This window comes from Periplaneta americana, chromosome 3 (assembly GCF_040183065.1).
Source record: "Periplaneta americana isolate PAMFEO1 chromosome 3, P.americana_PAMFEO1_priV1, whole genome shotgun sequence".
Taxonomy (NCBI): Eukaryota; Metazoa; Arthropoda; class Insecta; order Blattodea; family Blattidae; genus Periplaneta; species Periplaneta americana.
In genome coordinates, this window is record NC_091119.1 from 34148318 (window position 1) to 34168492 (window position 20175).

Consider the following 20175-nt stretch of genomic DNA (forward strand, 5'->3'; position numbering starts at 1 on the left):
ACATACTTATACTATACAAAGGAAACAAACGACAAACTACACCAATACATAAACAAAATACACCCAAAACTCCAGTACACACTGGAACTTGAAAACAATAACTCCATAAATTTCCTACACATCACCATAACAAAAGTTGACAACAAACACACCTTCAAAATATACAGAACCACCACCACACACATACACAACACATCTAATCACCCCACACAACACAAACATGCTGCATTCAGGACAATGGTTCACAGATTACTCAACATACCCATGAGCCAACAACACTACAATGAAGAAGTGAACACAATCAAATACATAGCACAAGAAAATGGTTACAACCCAAACATAATAGACAACATCATAAGGAAGACAAAACAAAAACTCAACTAACACAAAAACATACAAAACACAACACAAACACAAGAATACAAGAAATACATCACACTAACATACGAAAACAAAAACACACACAAGATCGCATCCTCATTCAGAAAACAGAAATACAACATAGTGTACAGAACAGAAAACACACTACAAAGATATCTCAACACACAAACAACACAAACAAATAAATACAACCACACAGGCGATACAAACTCACATGCAATAGTTGCGACAGTTTCTACATTGGACAGACATGCAGAGCATTCCAAACTCTATACAAAGAACACATTAAAGCAATAACCAGAGGACACAATACATCTACATGTGCCGAAAAACATAACTAATGCTAACCACACATACAATAACATAAATATAGACATGGAAATCTTACACATACAACCCAGAAACCAAAAACGCAACACACTAGAACAATATGAAATATACAGACACACTAAAACACACCCTGATCAAATTCTCAACACACAGATCAATTTCAGAACACACACACTATTTGACACAACTCTTCATCACACAAACGCACCCACACAACAGGCAGCGATGTTGAGATAACGCCGAGATCTAGTAGGCTCTGAGGATGGTGTTAAGTAGCACCGAAACAGCTGTAAGCCGCACGTAATTAACACGAGTAAGATCGCGATTTAATAAATTATTTATATTCAAGTGTTAAAAGTAGTGTACGAAAGTTTCAACATGGATAATAAATTCTTTTCAACCAGGACCTGTATCGGATATTGTTGCTTTAAATGAATGTCAGTGCAGTCCTCCATACTTCTATTGAGTAATGATGTGTTTGCTTTTGTTTCAGATGCAGTCTCTGCTCTGCACAGTACCCAACACAACAAGGGTTACTCCAGCACAGGCAGGCATACCATAAAGAACCACCTGTACAGCCTGGTGCTGAGCTGGCCATACCTGTTGTAGATCTGAAGTCACCAGGCGTCCTGAACAGACTAGCAAGCCTGGGGGTGCACCACTACATCCCTCTGTCACAGCTTGGTAGCCAGGCTGGTGGCTACTTCGGGTTACCGGTAGTCTCTGTGGAGGGGGCACGAAACCCAGCTGTGTGCAACCTGGGTGCCCTTGGTGCTGCTTCGGTGTTAAGTCTAGGGCCCATTAAACAACTGGGCAGATAGATTTGTTCTTTCCATTGGCTGAGAATGGATGTTTCACGGATTAAGAGGAAGATGGTTTTTTATCTTTTCTGTTTGTGTAAATAGTAAATATTGAAATTATTTCTTCCCTTGTTCACTTAGAATATTTAATTTATGTGATGAAAAAGCAATTAGGAGTTCGAAATCCTGTCAGAGCAAAGTTTGTATCTTTAGATACCAGCCTATAATTTGACGTGCAATTTTAAAGTTGAAGTGCAATATATAGTCATAATTTTTTGTGATCCTGATTGATTTCGCACAGCTACTCATTTAAGTGTTGGAACAAATCAGCATCATTAAAGTGCACATTGCATATCGAGAATTACATCAACAAGATTGGGAGTTTGTCGTCATTATATACAATATATAGTCCACAATAAATGTGTGGAAGGAATTTGTCTTGAAGCACGTGCAAAACATTTCAGTATGATTGCACTTTCCTACTGTATGTTCTGAATTTATAAATTCCATACAGGTACTAATGTTTCTTGGTAACCTTACAGAATAAAACAAGTATACTTGGCTCGGAAACATGACGGCCTCTCTTCTTGGAATTGGTAATCTCTCATAAACCCCCATCCTCTACTCAACCCCTAGCCGCGTGGCAGAAATACAATAGATCCCAGCATTGCCAAATCTAGTAGTCATTGCCTCTACCTGTTGGGTTTCACCCATTCTCAGTGTCTTTGTCGACATGTTGTTTTATACCGTTGTGCGCTTCAATATGTCTAATTTATTCCGGCCATGATTAATGAGTGTTGGAGCAGATGATCCGCAGCCAGGCCTCCTGATACACCTGAAGATCCAGGACCATCACGACAAGAACAACAAATAACACCATCGAAGAAAACAGAATATCTTATTTGCAGAGGAGCGTAGCTAAGAAAACAAAGTGTTAAAATTGTGTCTAACGTTAGAAATTCTATCCATCAAGTAATCGAAAGTTCAGGCAGTTTAATAAGTATAAATCTTAATCACTTAACATCGGACGCAACCGGCGGAGTTGGATATATGGGCATAGAAATTAAGAATTACGGTTCACCAACTAAAGAGAAAATAAACAAATTAAAACAGAATTCGGTAAGATAGACGATTTTATACGTGATTTACTTCGCCGAACAGTATGTGAACAGTACGCGAAAGAGAGATCGCCAACAGCAACACCGTCCTTAGCAACCTAAATAATATTATTCACAGCAGTGCTTAAAAGTTTTCTAACTTACAGCAGTGAATTAAATGTTTTTAAATCACTCTCTACATGACAACCAACATATTAGCAATAGTAAAATGAATGTATATGAACTTCTTCGCCAACAACACATTACAAAGAAAAGCCCTACAATTTAAAATTAAATTTACATATCAATAATGAATAAAATATTGTATAGCACACTAGAGTAAACAGATTTTATGCGTTCGTGGAAATTATCACCCAAGGCGAAGCTGATAAAATCTAACTTTACTCTTTTGTACTAGACATTCTGTAACTATTCAATGATCACAGTTTCAGAAAATTTTACCAGCGCAACATTCTTAATTAAGTATAAAATTCTGGAACTTCAATAACATGAGAATTTAACACTTATTATAGAAGTCTGCATTTTTTTGTTTATTTAGGCAAAACGTGTTAGTGAAAATATAAATATAAAGTGTTTTTAAAATAAGTTTGTTCATTTTTATACCAATTTTGTTTTAGTAATTATGAATTAAGGTATATTTACAAAGATAATATAGTCTTTCTGAAAATCGCGGTTTCACGGAACACAGTTTGAAAAACGTTCGCAAATCACAATGACTTCAAGAATTGGCAACTCGGCTAAGGGTTTATCCCTTGCGCGTGCCGGCAGTTAACTGGTGAAGGGTATGAGGGAAGGTCGTCATGTTTTCGTGCGAAGTATAAGGGGATAGCCTGTTAAAATGACAAGTAAATTAACATTATTTGCCAATAATGATTACTGATTAAATATGATTTAAGACTTTCACTATGTTTGAAGTAGTGGGACATTGTTGGGGTTTTGTACTGTCTTACAGATGCAGAAAAATTCGTTGTTTTAGAGCATGTACCAGCTCCATTCTTGGGGAAAGCAAGAAAAGGGTAACCTTAATCTATCTTTTGGATCTGTTGCCAAGAGCTGTTGTCTGGGTTTGATAACAGATTAAACAGATTATAGATGCAACCATGACATGGTACACAAATAAGAAAATCTTACATAGTGATTATTGTTGTTTCACTGGTGAACTTGGTTAAAATTTTGTCGTTGTAAATGATATACACTTATATTATGCTGTCCCTTTGTTGTTCACGCAAAGGAAATGTGTAGTATATTTTTTGGAGTTTCTTGGCTTTTCTATGAATAGTCTTTCCACATTTCTGGCATTTTACAACTATCATTAAAAAATTATACATTGGCAAGTTCATGTCCTACTAGAAACTAATCAGTTCTGTTTGACATTTTTAACAACCATATACAGTGAAACCTCTCATTTACGGACATCGAAGGGACGTAACAATCTGTCCGCATCTGGGTGGTGTCCTTTATTGGGAGGGAGGCTCCCCAATCTAACAGTAAATTTATAATATGCATTATGTATCCCTTCACGCTTTAAATGAAATGTATTACTGTAGTTTAATTCTAAATACAGTATACTGTACTAAAGTAAATCCTTTGCAACTTTGAACTACAGTAGCTAATACCGAAAAAGGAAAATACAGTACTATGCCATGCAATTTTATTCTAGGTCTACAGTTATGCAGTACTGTAATTTACAGTTTTCAACTTAACCTTTACGTTCAGGTGCCATGTCTCTCGAAACAGAACAACTGATTGAAGTGAAGAGAATAATCCTACTAACCCTATCATATGTCAAATACAATTTCACGATCGCGGAAACCTTGGACCATCAGACAGGTTAAATTTTATGACTTTGTTTATCTGCCCGCTTCCAGCTAACGAGGGGTAGCCGGCTGGGCTAGTGGTATAGAGTACGAGACTCTTACTGTCTTTTTTCATGTTAAGGAATTTCTGTACAGTTCTCAAAATTAAATTTTCTATTTTTGTAACAAGTTTCGTCATCAGTCAGGAGGTAAAGCAAGCTTTAGGACTGTGAAACAGCTGTCCGTGTCCGTGTCTCAGAGTGTCCGTAAACGAGAGTTAAATTTATCATTATTTCTATATTATTTTAGTTGGGACATAAAAATCTGTCCGTATATGAGGAGTATCCATATCTTGGAGGTGTCTGTAAGGAGAGGTTTCACTGTAAACATATACCAGAATTTAGAATCTATCTGAGTAAACTCAAAGTCATCACTATCAATCCTGGCAGTGGAATATTTGTTACTGCGTCTCACGAAAGTGGCTAATCCCCAAAAGGACTTTCTCATGGGCTACAATCAGCAATATTGGTAAAAAAATTAACTTACGTTCTTCCAAAGTGTACTGTGAAGTTTGTTGGCTTCAGACTCTACAATTTAAAAAGAATTTTGAAAGTTACAGAAGAGATTTACGTTATTCTCGGAAATGTTTTATAGTACGTTCTTTTATTATGTTTCCATAATAATTATCCTCTTCTCTTAAGGCGATTAAATTTTTATCATTATTGATAAGGCTGAAATTATAGATCCTGTTTTTGTCTTAGACATTCTCAGTGGCACATCACTTGTAGACGAAGCTACACATCACGAAAGAAGAAAAAGTTGATGATAATGGTACTTGGTGCATCCGGCAAAGTAATATGTTTCGTTATATTATAATCATCGATGATGAATAATGTCTCTGTACTTGAATTTGTAAAGGAAGTTTTATATCATTGTCATGACAACTGATGGGCCTGAAAAATAATTTGTCAGCTATCTTATTTATTCTGTTATTTTACAGAGCTAAGATAAATCAAGGAAGCAGCATATTACATAACAGAAAATAGTAAACATAATGTGATATCATTGGTATAGTACATTTATTTCAGCATTGCTGCTAAAAGTTCAGAATATTGATCCAACCCGATTGAAGATTTATTTAATCATACAAAACTTAAATGAAGATATAGTATGAAAGCTTGTCAGTTCAAATATTGACACATATAAACATGTTTATTTTTACATTTTACGTTTGTTTTTTTATTGTTGTTTTAGTTCCTACCCGTGTATTTAATATTTATTCTCATGTTCGTCTTCCTGTTGAATGTTTATTCATTGTATTTTCTTGAAAACATTTTAGTCTTCCCGTGCTCCATACTTATATCTTCTCTCCCCCTTCCCACCTTCTTCCATTCCAGAATATGTGGAATGACAATCAAGAGTAAATTTTGTGAGATAATAGGCAAAGAGTGTTGTTATTAATTTGCTCTAAATACAAAGTGAAACATCCATTCTGAGTTTAACTTGGTGATGAAGTTACTTGTAGTTAGACCAACGGGAAGATTTGAAGCAAACCTTACGTGTACAAAAAGACTTTTCATATGAAACAGCCATGCTGTTCCATTGATATTTTGACCATATGATATATATATATATATTATCTACTACCATATTTTTGTTGGCATCAGAAGAAACAGTTGACGACTGGCTGTAAACGTAGTTTTAGAGCCTCCTGTGATATTTTTAGCAGCAGTTACATTTCAACACCAGCAGCGGTCTCAAAAAGTTTATATATAATGTTATACTTTTCACCTGAGAGAGCCTATGTTATCTGCCATGAGAGTGTTAATTGAAAAGTGCACTTCGTCTAAGTGGCATTGGAAATGTCTGATTGTCCCTCCTTAATGGGACTGTGACTGTTTCTGATGGTGATATAATAAGTACTGACTTTGAGGCGTGACTTTACAGAAACTGTTGTTATAGTATTTATATAAAATACAGATTTTGTACTTTTTTATTAATGCATAGTTCCTTTATATCGTAATCATTAATATTTCATATCACAACATTGAGAGTATTGTTCTGATTCTTTGATGCTAGGATAGTGGCAAATCAAGTACATTTCAATTGGGAGTTACGATGCCTACTTACGAGGATTGTGGATATCCTTGCCTATGCTAAATATCCATAAGACTGCTGCATTTCAGTTTGCTTCATTCCATACTTGATATATTTATCAACAAATTTATTGTTTTAAGACTTTAGTATTAACGTAATTCAGATATGAATATTCAAAGAGAAATTATTCTACATTGTATGTGTGTGTATGCTTGATTGTTTGCAATTATTCTTAGTTTTGTACATTTGTTACCAAGTCATGGCACAGTTTAAATTTATTCACAGAGATTGTTAAGTTTGAGTACAAACTGTTTTCCTTTGCTGGTTTCTGACATAAAAATATGTTGCTAACATTTCAGGATATAGTAAACAGTTCGATTGAAGGAAGAGAATTACAAAATAACCAGCTTGGTACAGAGAGCCTGTGATAGTAGAACTCCCTGAAATATTGAAAAATTATTTGTGCCAATAGTATTGTTCCAATCTGTTATCCCTTAGCTTCCAGCCACACAGTGCAGGGGTTCAGTCACCTTGAAAATCACAAATCTCTAATGAGACAGTTGTTCCAAAAGGCACAGGTTAATGCCTTGCAGCTATAAATTGAAATGGTCAGATATGTAGATTGTTGACCAATTTTAAGTTCTAAAGTCCAGTATTGTATTTGGCTTTAATCTCTCTCTCTCTCTTTTTTTTTTTTTCCTTCTCTCTACATTAAAACGTGTAGATGTGGTGTCATGTGACAGATTTGTAACTAAAATGTTGTTAAACTTAACTGTTTTATACAAAATGTAAGACAAGTGACCAAAATCCATAGCCATTGTGCAGTTCTGTAAATACAAACACTTTCTTTCTTTTTTTATATATTTTTGTGATTTTGCATTATTTTCAGCAAACAGTAAGTTCTTTACTCACGCCGTTGGATACCTGCCCTCATGGTTAAAAGAATAGCGTGTGTAACTTCTGTTTCAAGTTCATTTAGGTAATTGAGATTATTCTTGTACACTTTCTTTGCCTTTAAGCTTTACTATAGCTAAATTCTAACAGGATTTAAAAATGGGGGACATTGGATTATCAATACAGAATTTTTGTCATTGAATAGAGAGCAATTGAAATGTTATGCCACCAGCTTGTACGAGTTTTAAATTCCATGTCAGTATTAAAAAAAAAAGTTGTTTGCATTACACATTTTGTAAGGAGTACATGCTGAGACTTGTTTCTTACCTCCTAATAAAATGAGTGTCGTGAGATGACTTATTTTCTCTTATATAGTTCAATTCTTTTTAACCCTTTGATGGTAACAGGGGTTGTACACAACCTCAGCGAGATATTCTTCTACTTATTACATTGGTATTTCTGTTCCTTATTTTATGCCCATCTGTGTAATCTCACTTGATTATTCAAAGATTCTGAATATTCGTTACCCTAGCAAGTCCCATTATTTCCAGTTCTAAGTGGATTTAATTGTTCCTCGGGGTTATTCACCACCCCTTGTTACCTTTCACGGTGGAAAATATTTCTTATTCTTTTTATTTGAATTGTGCCATTTTACATAGAAGTAATTTACAGTAGAATCTCTCTTAACCAGCACCAGGCTAGTTCTGGATATGAGGTTTTGCCGGATAATTGAATAAGTACCATATATACAAAAAAAAAGTTCGTATTTCATGGTGTCAAATGTTGAAACTGGGCCATGTGAAGATTATTTCTCTATCACTTGCTTATAACTGAATATACTTAAAAACTGTGTGGATTTTCCTTATTAAAACACATCACACAACACAATTCTAGTTAGAATATTCATTGAAAATTAAAGTTCGTGTCAAACTTCCTAATGTGGCAACACTGACGGCCTGAACATAACTAAATAAACATAAAAACTGTGTCACTGTTCTTTATTAAAACACATCACACAACACATACACTAATTTTAGGTTAGAATATTCATTGAAATTGAAAGTTCGTGTCGAACTTCCTAACGTGGCAACACTGAAGGCCTGAACATAACTAAATAAACATAAAAACTGTGTTAATGTTCTTTATTAAAACACATCACACAACACATACACTAATTTTAGGTTAGAATATTCACTGAAATTGATAGTTTGTGCAGTCTTTCTTATGAAGCAACACTGATGGCCCGAACGTAACTAAAACTAAAAATTGTGTTGATTTTCTTTATTAAAAACACATCCCACAACAAAAATAATACATTAATTTTAGATTCGAACATTCACTGAAAATGAAAGTTCGTGGGAACTTTCTAATGTGGCAAAACTAACTGCCCAAACTGTGGCAGATTTAAACTTTGTTTTTGGCCTTGCCAAAAGTGTCGTTGTTTTGGTATTGCTAGTTATTTGGATCCCGGTTACAAGGGATTTTACTGTAATTTTACAATAATACGAAAGGAGGGGTTGATGTGTTCGACATAATGACAGGCAACATGGCATGGCTACACAGTTTCAAAATACATGCATCATTGGTCAACACTGTATGTTGTTCGGAATTCTAAATCTAAATGCATTGGTCCTATATGCGCCAACATGTATCTCCTCACATGAAATGACATGTCAACATGAATTTATCCATAAGCTCTTTGTGAACTCATCTTCATTCTAGGGATGAAACGAAGCAGGGATCTCGAAGAGATCGAACTCAGATCCATCAAGCAAACAAATATTCTAGATGTTATTTTTGCTTTCGAGAAAAGGACAAAAAAGTGAAGACAAATAGTTCAAAGCGTGGCTAACCAGTTTGTAGTGAGCGAAGGAAGGATATTTCTATAGACTTTTTTGGCACTTTAAAACTATACTGTTATTTACTTTTATTATATATACGTTACTTTTTGTGCGTAGAAAAGTCATAATTTAATAGTAAAAATGGTTTCTTAAATAAATATATCTACATGTTAAATGTCTGGGGTGGTACGCAACCCCTGTTACCAATGAATGTTACCAGCAGACAGTTAATATTGTGATTGATATTTCCTTTACAGTTAATTTTTTTAACAGTTGTTAAAAAAAATACCTAAATTATGCAGAAATTGTATAATTTATAGTCCCAAAATTGAAACATTGATTTCATTTATAAATTGTATGGTGTAAGTGGAAAGAGATCATTTATTTTTTACGAATATAAGTTATATGTATATTGCAATTTTCTTAAATACACTCAGGGACAAAAAAAACCGGACACTTTAATATTTGCTGGTATTTTGCAAAACATTATCTTCTCATACAATATTATGGTAGCCATCTGTTGTTATGGAGACGTGTATATATTGTTGACTGTTTTTTGTTTTATAAACAAGCCATTACAACCAAATATTCCAATTTTGCTTTCGGAGTCTCAGCTATAACAATTTTGTCTCAACCATTTCGTGCTTCATTATCGTTATCATTCGTTATTTCTTTATTTTTACATTTTCTGAGTTTAAGTGGGGTTGTAACACTTGTCTTAAAACAAGATGCGACCTGAAGATGTGGCTCGAGCTGTAGCCCTTTACGATGATGAACGCAGTGTACGTTACATTGCAAATGTTATGAATGTGGCTAGAAGCACAACCCATGATGCCATAAAACGGTATAGAGAGACCCTAGAATATACCAGAAGACCAGGTTCGGGTCGTCCAAGAGCTACAAATCCAAATGAAGACAGGTATATGGTGTTAAGAGTTCTTAGGGGGCGCAACCTGCCAGCTACTAGTGTAGCCCAGCAATTTGTTAACATGCATGGACGCCCAATTTCGGCCAAAACAGTTAGAAGGATGTTGAAGGCAAGTGGACTGATATCAAGTAGACCTGCAACTGGTCCCAGACTTCTTAGTATGCATAGAGTTGAACGACTGTGTTTTGCAAATGATGACAGGGATTGGAGAAATGAACAGTGGAGCTGTGTTCTGTTCACCGATGAGTCCCGTTTCATTCTGTGCTCACCTGATGGACGTGAAAGAGTTTGGAGAAGGAGGGGAGAACGATTTTCACAGTGTTGCATACCCGAAAATGTGCCGTATGGAGGTGGTGGAGTGATGGTTTGGGCAGGAGTGTGTACAGATGCTCGTACAGAGTTGGTTTTTGTTGAAAATGGAAGACTAACAGCTGATAGGTATATAAATGAATGTTTGGCTGTTTATATTGTGCCATTTGGCCAATTTGTAGGCGATAATTTTGTTTTAATGCATGACAATGCACGGCCGCATATTGCCCATGCGGTCGGAGATTATCTCCAAGAAGTGGGAATCCATGTTCTTCCATGGCCAGCAAGGAGTCCAGACATGAACCCAATTGAACACGTGTGGGACATGCTGAGACAGCGTGTTAAGAATAGATGACCGAAACCAGAATCGTTACAAGAGTTGAGGCAAGCACTTGGCGAAGAATGGGAACTTATTCCTCAAGAAGACATTGCTAACCAAATTGAGAGCATGCCAAGACGTATGGAAGCAGTTATTCAAGCCAGAGGGGGTAATACCCGTTACTAAAAAGAGTTTTCAATGTTTAAGGCACCATAAAATGAAAAAAAAAAAAAAAAAAAACAGTTAGACCAAACGATGCCATAGTTATACGCCCTTTGTAATTTTTTGTAAATTTTCTCATCAGAGATTTTTATTTTTTCAAATGTTGTCATATGAGGTGCTAAATGAATTATTATTTTGTTTAAATGAGTTTTGTTTCATTTTGAAATAATTGGCAACAAAATACAAGCAAATATAGAAGTGTCCGGTTTTTTTTGTCCTTGAGTGTATTTTTCTATTCACGAAAATTTACATTCAAATGTATGCCTATACAAGACATTTCATTTCATACTTTTCTACCAAAAGGCAGGTCCATCATTGCAAATTGAGCATTCTCAAATTTTTTCTATTTTCTGCCTTCCTCTTATTCTCTGCATACGAATCATGTATGTTAATGTTTATCATCTGATATCTTTGTTTGCCATCCCATTCACCATTCCTTCTAGTGCATCCTTCAGTACGCAGTTTCTTCTCAGCCAGTGACCCAGTCAATTCCTTTCATCTCTAAAAAAATATCAAGGTATTGTTGATAACTATTATGGATGAATTGTGAATGCTATCTAAATCAATTCATTCTTGCTTCATCATGCTCGTTATTGGAGCAGGTTCGCTGGTTCAAACCTAGCCGAGGATGTTCTTAGTATGGCCTCCTTTTAAAGGGAAGTAAAATTGAGAGACCCATGTCATAGATTTACGACTCTAACCCTGAATGGGAGGCTTCTAGCAAAAATTTACAATTAATTTCTCCACATGTCAACGCGTGGACCTGTATTGATAACTTAAGTGTGTGTGGGTTTGTTCTACACCCTAATGGCCAAGTTGCATATTCTTATAATAGTTATAGTGTGTAATGTGAATTCTCGTGATTTTATTTTAAGGGTTTTATGGGTATACATACTGAACTTTCAAATTCTTCCATTTGTTCTGAAGACTAGCCTCTAATCAATCACAAATTAATATTGCCCATTTTCTTTGTAGTTGAGACTCACCATTCTCTATTCGGATTTCTATCTGACACACACCTAGTATGAAATTTCAGTTTGTTATTTCGTAATTAACTGGAGAACCAAAAATTTTATGTAATGTTCAGGGTTTTGCCACTCTGTAGAGTGGAATTCTGGTAGAGAGAAATAGGGTACAAAAAGGGAAACATTTTTTAAAGTCCTGTGGCGTTTGTAAAGAACTTTCATGTTTAATTCCATCCCTTCGGCACATCCTGGATTATATAATGCCAAATTTATATATAGAGTTCAACCATAAGTAATGTCATTAATTTCCAATCAGATTTCTGTACATTTAAAGGACAAAACTAAAATTGTTTCAATCATTTATTGTCATAATACACTGCTCTCTCAAATTGAGTGAGCTTATTGGGAATTCAATCAATGGCTTTCCCAAAACACGCTATGAAATGTTTCATATAAAATATTTTTTTTCTCGAAAAGGTAGCAAAAACGAGCAACATTGTATTAAAGTTTTTTGTTTGAAATATTTCAAAGAATAACCCTTTGAAATTAATGACATTATCTACGATTCACTCTATATATCGTCGGCTTAGAGTGGAAACCTGCTAACTAACAAAAAGGTAATTTTACAGGAGAAACAAAAAACTGATTAAAAACTTTAGGACCAAATCCAAAGTACAGGTGGTACATATTTTGATTCTGTTCATTAATAGATAAAAAAAAAAGAAATGTTACAATATAATGTAAGATTATTTTTATTTATATTCATTTTTGTAATTTAGCAGGTTTTTGCAGCTAGGAATTTTTTTTAAGTATGGAGTTAACAGGCTTTTCAAAAAAATTAACCAAATTAATAAAAACTGTTGTTTTATTTACCACAGTATTTCTATTATTTCAAACGAATGATTTAACATATAATCAGCTGTAAAAATAAATAATTTACATACCGTAAAGCGGGGTTACTTTGAATGCCGAGGTGACTTTGAACAGTAATTTAGCGCCTTTCTAAATTAAATGCTGTACCCAATTGCGATAAAACTGTTTAAGTTGTCAATAAAGTAGTTCAGTTTTTTCGCAATAGGGTACAGCATTTAATTTAGAAAGGCGCTAAATTACTGTTCAAAGTCACCCCACTTTACGGTACATCTAACTTATCTTTGACATTCTTTCAGTCTTTCTTAAAAAAAAAAAATCTTTTATTCCAGACATACTTAAAATTAAAAGGAAAATAAAACGATAAATAAATATTCTCTTTTATTGCTATGAAACACTTATTCTTAAAAATTAACTGAAAATTTTCTTCTTTCTTATTCTGATTCTCAAAATATTCACAATGAAAAATATTAATTACAAAAAAGTAAGAAAATCAAACTAAAAAAAACATTTTCTACTGAATAATAGATAAGTTATCTAATTCTAAATTATTTTCAGTCTCCATTTAGTTCAGTCATGAGGTAATTGATCATAATACTGGGGTAATCTTCTGGTAAAATATTCTTTAAATATTTCAAGTCTTCGAACTTTCTTCTAGTGATATTCTTTGTGTTTTGGTGCAGATTTTGTAAGTCTTAAAGAGCAAGGGAACCACTGATGTCCATTTTCTTTGCAGCATTATTTTTCAATCATCTGAGAAACTCAATTTGAATAATACTGGTATGTCACCATTTGGAGTGTAACGAAGAGCTCTTATATCAGTAACCTTAGCATCGCCTCTATCACGACCAGGGAGAATGCTCTTATAAAACTTAACCTCATCGAATTTTTTTAAGAACTCATGATTTAAGTATGTCATGTCATATGGATGGGACTTTTTTCTGGCTGAATTGCAGATTTCCATGTAATCTGCTGTTACACTGATGTTTTTGTTTTTAAGAGCCCTTTCAACTGTGGAATGGATGCAGTCTGCTTTCATTTGGATGTGTTCAACCTAAAAGAACTTTTGTTCTATAACGACGTTGCCTTGCCAAAGATAGTTACAACTGTTTGAAGACGTCTAGAACAATAGAAACTCCATTTTCGAGTCACAGAAAACTTAAATCAAATAAACCAAAAAATAAAGTAGAAGGGTGTCTGTATGATTGCCAAAAATAGGGGAAAAGTTGTGGAATTTTAAGTTTGACAACTTGCAATGTGATATCTCTTTCAATACAATTGAAGGCATTTCTGAAATCTAACTTAAGAACGATTTTATCAGAGTGAGAATTGGCAGAAATGAATGAGTGAATAATACTTTCACAGCCCTGAGGTGAATCGAAGCCAAATTGATTCGGTCTAAAATATGCACTAATTTCTTCTTTGACACTAACACAAGCTATTTTGGATACCAATCTTCGGAAAGTGTTGCCAATAGCAATACGTCTGATGCCACCATCCTTCTTATTGATCGCAATAAGGAAAGCTCCGTAAAATACAGGACAAATCCCAGGATCTAAGTCGCCATGTAACAGAAAATTGCAAAGGTGGGTTAACGAAGAAAGAAGCCGTTTACCAGAATCACGTGCACTAATAAAATTAATAAAGAAATATGTAGCGACAAACATCATGCAAAATACTTGCTAAGTACTGAAATGCATCGACTTAAAAAAAAAACTACTAATCTCAGTACCTAGAACATTAAAAAATTGAAATCGAAAATTAACTGAATTTCCAATTACTTTGACACTAAAGAGCAATTGAGCAATCATAATTATGCACACCTCTGCAATATTTCATCATTAAAAGCTTGAATATCAGCAATAAACACACAAAACTTGTTTAACTACAGGAGAATACGTGCAAAGATCAAAGACACTATCCACATTGACAGTCATTATGGAATTAGCAGCGAGCTTTGAACGAAGTGGATTTGGCTGTTTTACTCATCACACGTTTATGTACGCTTACGAGTTTAATTTTGCATAGCTATTTTTGCTACGCGTTTCCTCGTCCCGTTCCCTTTCCCTGGTAATAAAATGTCTTTTAGACAAAAAATGGATTTAGCAGGTTTATACTCTAAGCCGACAATATGTTGTTTAATATTCCTTTCCTATTCAGAGTTGAAAGAAGCATTATTGCAATAAGAGGGAAATGGTAGCATATAATAACAAGAGAAATCAGAATAGTAGAGAACAACTGCAAGTCATTATGTCTAGTATGAATATGAGAGGTACACCTGAGAAATGAACACCTATTGCCTTTGGTTATTAATGAAGTATACATACTTTCAAATTACTATAACTTCTTTTAAACATTTAACTTAACGCAGCTTTAATTTGAAAGCATTTTGGTTTGTTTCCTTTCATATTTACTAGTTTACGTTACTGTGACTATTACTCTTTTACTATGTCATACTACTTTGACCAATAAAACAGTACAAAAGGACGTCTTTCAACCAATCGTGGCTGCTTATTGCACAATTTTATCACTTCCCTAGGGTTTGTTTATTTTTATCGCTTCCCTAGCATTTGTTTTTATCACTTCCTTAGCATTTGCTTCTTTATTTGCCAACATTTCAAACTGCAAATTCTTTACGGTATTATAAATTCATAGAGGAATTTATAAAATAAAGTCATGTTTCGTACATTCTTCAGAAACTTTGACCTACGTGTTTTTGGTGTAGGCCTATCTATGCTCGTGATTTTTCTGTTGCACATGGTAGAAGAGATGACTACCAGAAACACGTAAATAGTAAAATAGATTTTGTGAATCTGAGAGCATGTAACAACAATTTAACATTTTTTTTAATAATCCTGAAGACAAATGCTGTGACAAATGCATAGTTAATTAAATATTTGGTAAATTTGTTACATAAATTAGAAATCTGAAGATGGCCGACATCAAGCTGAAACTAGTCATCTTACAAATAGCTTCAAGAGACAAAATATTTTGTAGCTTTGCCAGAAGTCTTTGGGGAGAAAACTGACAAAATATTGAAATATTTCTCTACTAGATAGTTATTTCTGTTACAATGCATAGAGAGAGAGTCTTAGAGCAGTGACACCCTCTGAAAATGCTTTTCTGTGAAACAGATCATGGCAAAACAAGCTTACAAGTTCAGAAAATTAAAAAAACCCACTTACCAAACTTTATCTTTTTTTTTATCTCTCAGCTCTGTTCTTCCAGTTTTCAACTTTCATCAACTTTATTGTAAGTTAAATAGCTTTCTGTTTTCTTCTTCTTTTTTTTTTAACTGACATTGATTTGAAGCATCCTTAGTTCCAGAATAAAGAAAGAAAGAAGAAGAAATTGTTTGGTGTGAAATTTGCTAGAAGGGACTTCCAGAAAGTGATAGTAATCTGGTTGATTATTAGAGCAAACAACAGAGCCTATATGAAGGAAGTTTCTCTGAATGAAAATGGATTGAAAAAGTTCCCCCCCCCCCAGATGTCCGATTGTTTTACACACAAAATGTGAATACATTATAAAAAAAGTAAGAAATTAAAATAGTTTTTATAGTATGCTGAGGTGGTTGTGTTCCAGTGAAGAACCAAAACTTTTCTTCTGTTAAATGTTTGGTTGATTACTGTAGTTTCCTAAGATGCTGATAACAGAAGAAATTGAATCCTTAGAAACAGTTTAGTTGTTTTAATTTTGATACTTTTTCTTTTGACAAGAATGAAAGGACTGAAATTGTTTAAAATTTCAAAGATGACATGTTTCTGGAACAAGAAAGTTTGTTTTGCTAAGCGAGCTGATTATGGGAGTTCTTGTTCCACAGCGCAATTCTCCAATGCAAAGAGTTTTTAGTTTAGTGAAAATAAATAAAAGAATTTCGTGCAAATATGAAGACAGAACTGCTAAATTCTCTATTAGTCCAAAAAAATGCGTATGATTTCGAAGAGAAAACCTTGCCATCAAAATAATGTTTTGTTTATTTGTTTGTTGCATTTTAAAATAATTCTTGATCAAGTTTGAACAAATTTAATTCAAAAGTTGTGTGTGTGCTGTACCTTTTGTCTACTGAAAATGAAAATTTATGTAGTTATATCAAGGCTAATTATATTAGATAAAATAGTACTCCTTAAAATATTTTATTCAAACTACAAATAATATTAAAGAGGAAGGAACAAAAATGTCGAATCTTATAAATTTTGATAAGGGCCATTCCACAGTAAGTGATCACTACATGCTAAAAAGAAAAAAAAATGAATCAAATTATACATGTTATATATCAGTTTAAAGCCCAATTAATGTAGTTTTCAGATCTATCCTTTTTATGTTGATAGAGTTATTCTTTTTCTTGTTACTGTATTTTAACTTCTATGGACCTGTTTGTCTTTTTCGGTGTTAGGGAGGGGACATCGATTTTACTATGTCTCTGCTACAATAGGCATTGAAATCATTAATAGTTGATGTTGGCACAACTCATTTAGGGTAATTGAAGGGTTCAGACCACAGTGGGCCAAGCGCCATTTACTAAAACCGTAGGAAACAAGGGTTAAAATGAAGTTATTAGTATAATTCAATGGAAACATATAGCAAGTAATATAAAGTATACACATTAAAACTAAATGATATAACAATCTTCATTAAACTATGATATTCATTTAAATTTAACTCTTGCTTTCTTCATTTATAATAAATGGCACTTGGCCCACTATGGCTCTGAACCCTTCAATTATGCTAGTGTCCAAATAATTTTGAAGTAGGATGGTAATTATTGATTTTACATATTTTCCAACTAAAAAATGTCCCTTCGATAACAAAAGAAAACTTCAATTTTATTTACTACTAGCCGTACCCATGCGCTCCGCTGCACCTGTTAGAAATAAATATAAAGTAATTACGTAATTAAAATAGGACGTTTGATCCGGGGAACATTCGTGTTTGTTAGAAGGATAAATCTTTTAATATGTTACTTAATTGAAATTGTATTTAAATAATTAAATTGCGATCATTTTGGTCCAGAGACCATTCATTTGGTGCAATGACAATTCCTTTAACATGTTTCTTATTTGTTATTACTCGCAACTATAGTTTAATGAAGATTGACATATCATTTAGTTTTAATGTGTAAACTTTATATTACTTGCTATATGTTTCCATTGAATTATGGTAATAACTTAATTTTAACCCTTGTTTTCTACGTCTTCAGTAAATGGCGCTTGGCCCATTATGGTTCTGAAACCTTCAAATAACTTAAATAGTGATACAGCATAAACAGTGATATGTAATTATATTTCTTTCTTTCGAAAATGTAAGAATTCACGATCTCCTATGTACCATTGCCATGGAATGAATAAATGTGGTTTTTCTTCCTACTCAAAAATTTTGTATTTTGCACATGGGAATTACTGCAGGAACAACAACGCTACAATCTGAGGCGGCGGTGAAAACGTATTGTATTATTATTTTAAAAGTCTATCAGACCTACCAAATTTTGCATAGAATAAAACTTATCGGAAATCATTTTTAAAGAAACTTTTGTTATGTAACATTTTTCACAAAAAAACAATAATAAGCGAGATATTTCGATTTAATTCAGGCCCCGTTAAATGAAGTATTTTGGGCGAAAACGTAATACGGCGAACGCCAGTAGGGAAAGTTATCCCCACCCACATGAAATGTGCATTCGACACAACACTAGCCTATCACATAGAGTGTGTGGTGAGCTAGTAGGGGAAAAGTGGAAAGGGGTCGTGGGCGGAGCTTAGCATTTGCCGTATTACGTTTTTCCCGTATTTTGAATGCCATATAGCCTAAAATCTAAATTACAACGAACTTAACTTATATTTCAATTTTCATCGAAATCCGTTCAGCCATTATCGCGTGAAAAGGTAACAAACAGACAGACAGACATACAAACAAAAATTAAAAAAAAGCGATTTTCGGTCTCAGGATGAATAATTATACATGTGAACACCAATTATTTTTGGATAAGGGAAAATTACCAGAAAATTTTCGGCTACATATTTATTATTATATTATATTATATTATATAAAAAGTGCGTTGATAACGGATGTACTCTGATAAGAAAGTTTTTAATTTGTTGTGGGGGCTCTTGAATCTCAGAAGCAACAACCTTTACAACAGCGCAACATAATCTGCTTGGCTCATTACCCAATTTTTTTTTTGCATTGCATTTATTGCATATATAGTCTATTTTATGTATTTTAACACGATTCAATTGAGCATAGTTAAAATTTGAATTATAAAATAATGGATTGCTAAGCTAACGTACTATTACTGCATACTAAATCAATACACTCTCGTTGTTCATTAATTCTCTGAGATTAAAATGAGTGTGTACGGTACATAAAATAAATATTATTTTAAGAAATACAGAAAACGAATGTACAAAAAAGCCTATCAAATTTTCTGTGCATAGGAATAGTTTAATAGCCTTCGATTGTTGCTGTCCAAGGCCCCTTTTTCGATTGTTGTTGCCCAAGGCTCCTTATAGACGAAGTCATTTGTTATTTCATTGCACCGTCTTAGATGGCATTATTTTAATTTTAAAACTCATTTATCTCATTAAATATCAGTCCTATCAAAATTTTGTAAAGAATAAAACTTACCGGAAATCATTTTTAAAGAAACTTTTGTTATGTAACATTTTTCACAAAAATCAATAATAAGCGAGATATTTCGATTTATTTAATTCAGGCCCCCTTATAACCCCCCTTTTAAATAAAGTATTTTGAATGCCATATAGCCTAAAATCTAAGTTACAACGAACTTAATTTATATTCCAATTTTCATATAAATCGGTTCAGCCATTATCGCGTGAAAAGGTAACAAACATACAGACAGACATACAAACAAAAATTTCAAAAATGCTATTTTCGGTTTCAGGGTGGTTAATTATATATGTTAGGACCAATTATTTTTGGAAAATCGAAGATTACCAGAAAAATTTTGGCTACAGATTTATTATTAGTATAGATGTCACAAGATCATTGTAAGAGGTTATACCTGGTACCCCTGATACTTTCCATTGATAGCTGCCTGAAAGTGAAAATAATTTGAGATAAGTGCATCTAAAGAGACAAATAATTATTTCTTAGACTTCATAAAGGCAATTGTTAGGGAATGGACAAGTGTTAGGGAAGGGTCAATTGTTAAGAAGAAATTATAACAGTGAAATACGTGTGATTTATCATAGCTATGGCCACATCCTCTAGAACATCCCATTTTTACTATATAACCCAGTCAGTACAGACTATACTATATGTAAATAATTAAATATATATTATATG

The 20175-nt window shown here is 33.6% G+C and overlaps 1 protein-coding gene across 3 annotated transcripts in view; it reads left to right on the plus strand.

Moving 5' to 3' along the window:
* The window catches only part of LOC138695911 (uncharacterized), a 140799-nt gene extending 133414 nt beyond the window's left edge, over nucleotides 1-7385 (plus strand). For all 3 annotated transcript variants that reach the window (XM_069820271.1, XM_069820272.1, XM_069820270.1), the window contains exon 5: nucleotides 1205-7385. In XM_069820271.1, coding sequence (XP_069676372.1) covers nucleotides 1205-1532 — 328 coding nt within the window. In that variant the 3' untranslated portion in view covers nucleotides 1533-7385. The remainder of the gene's footprint in view (nucleotides 1-1204) is intronic.
* Nucleotides 7386-20175: the final 12790 nt, after the last annotated feature.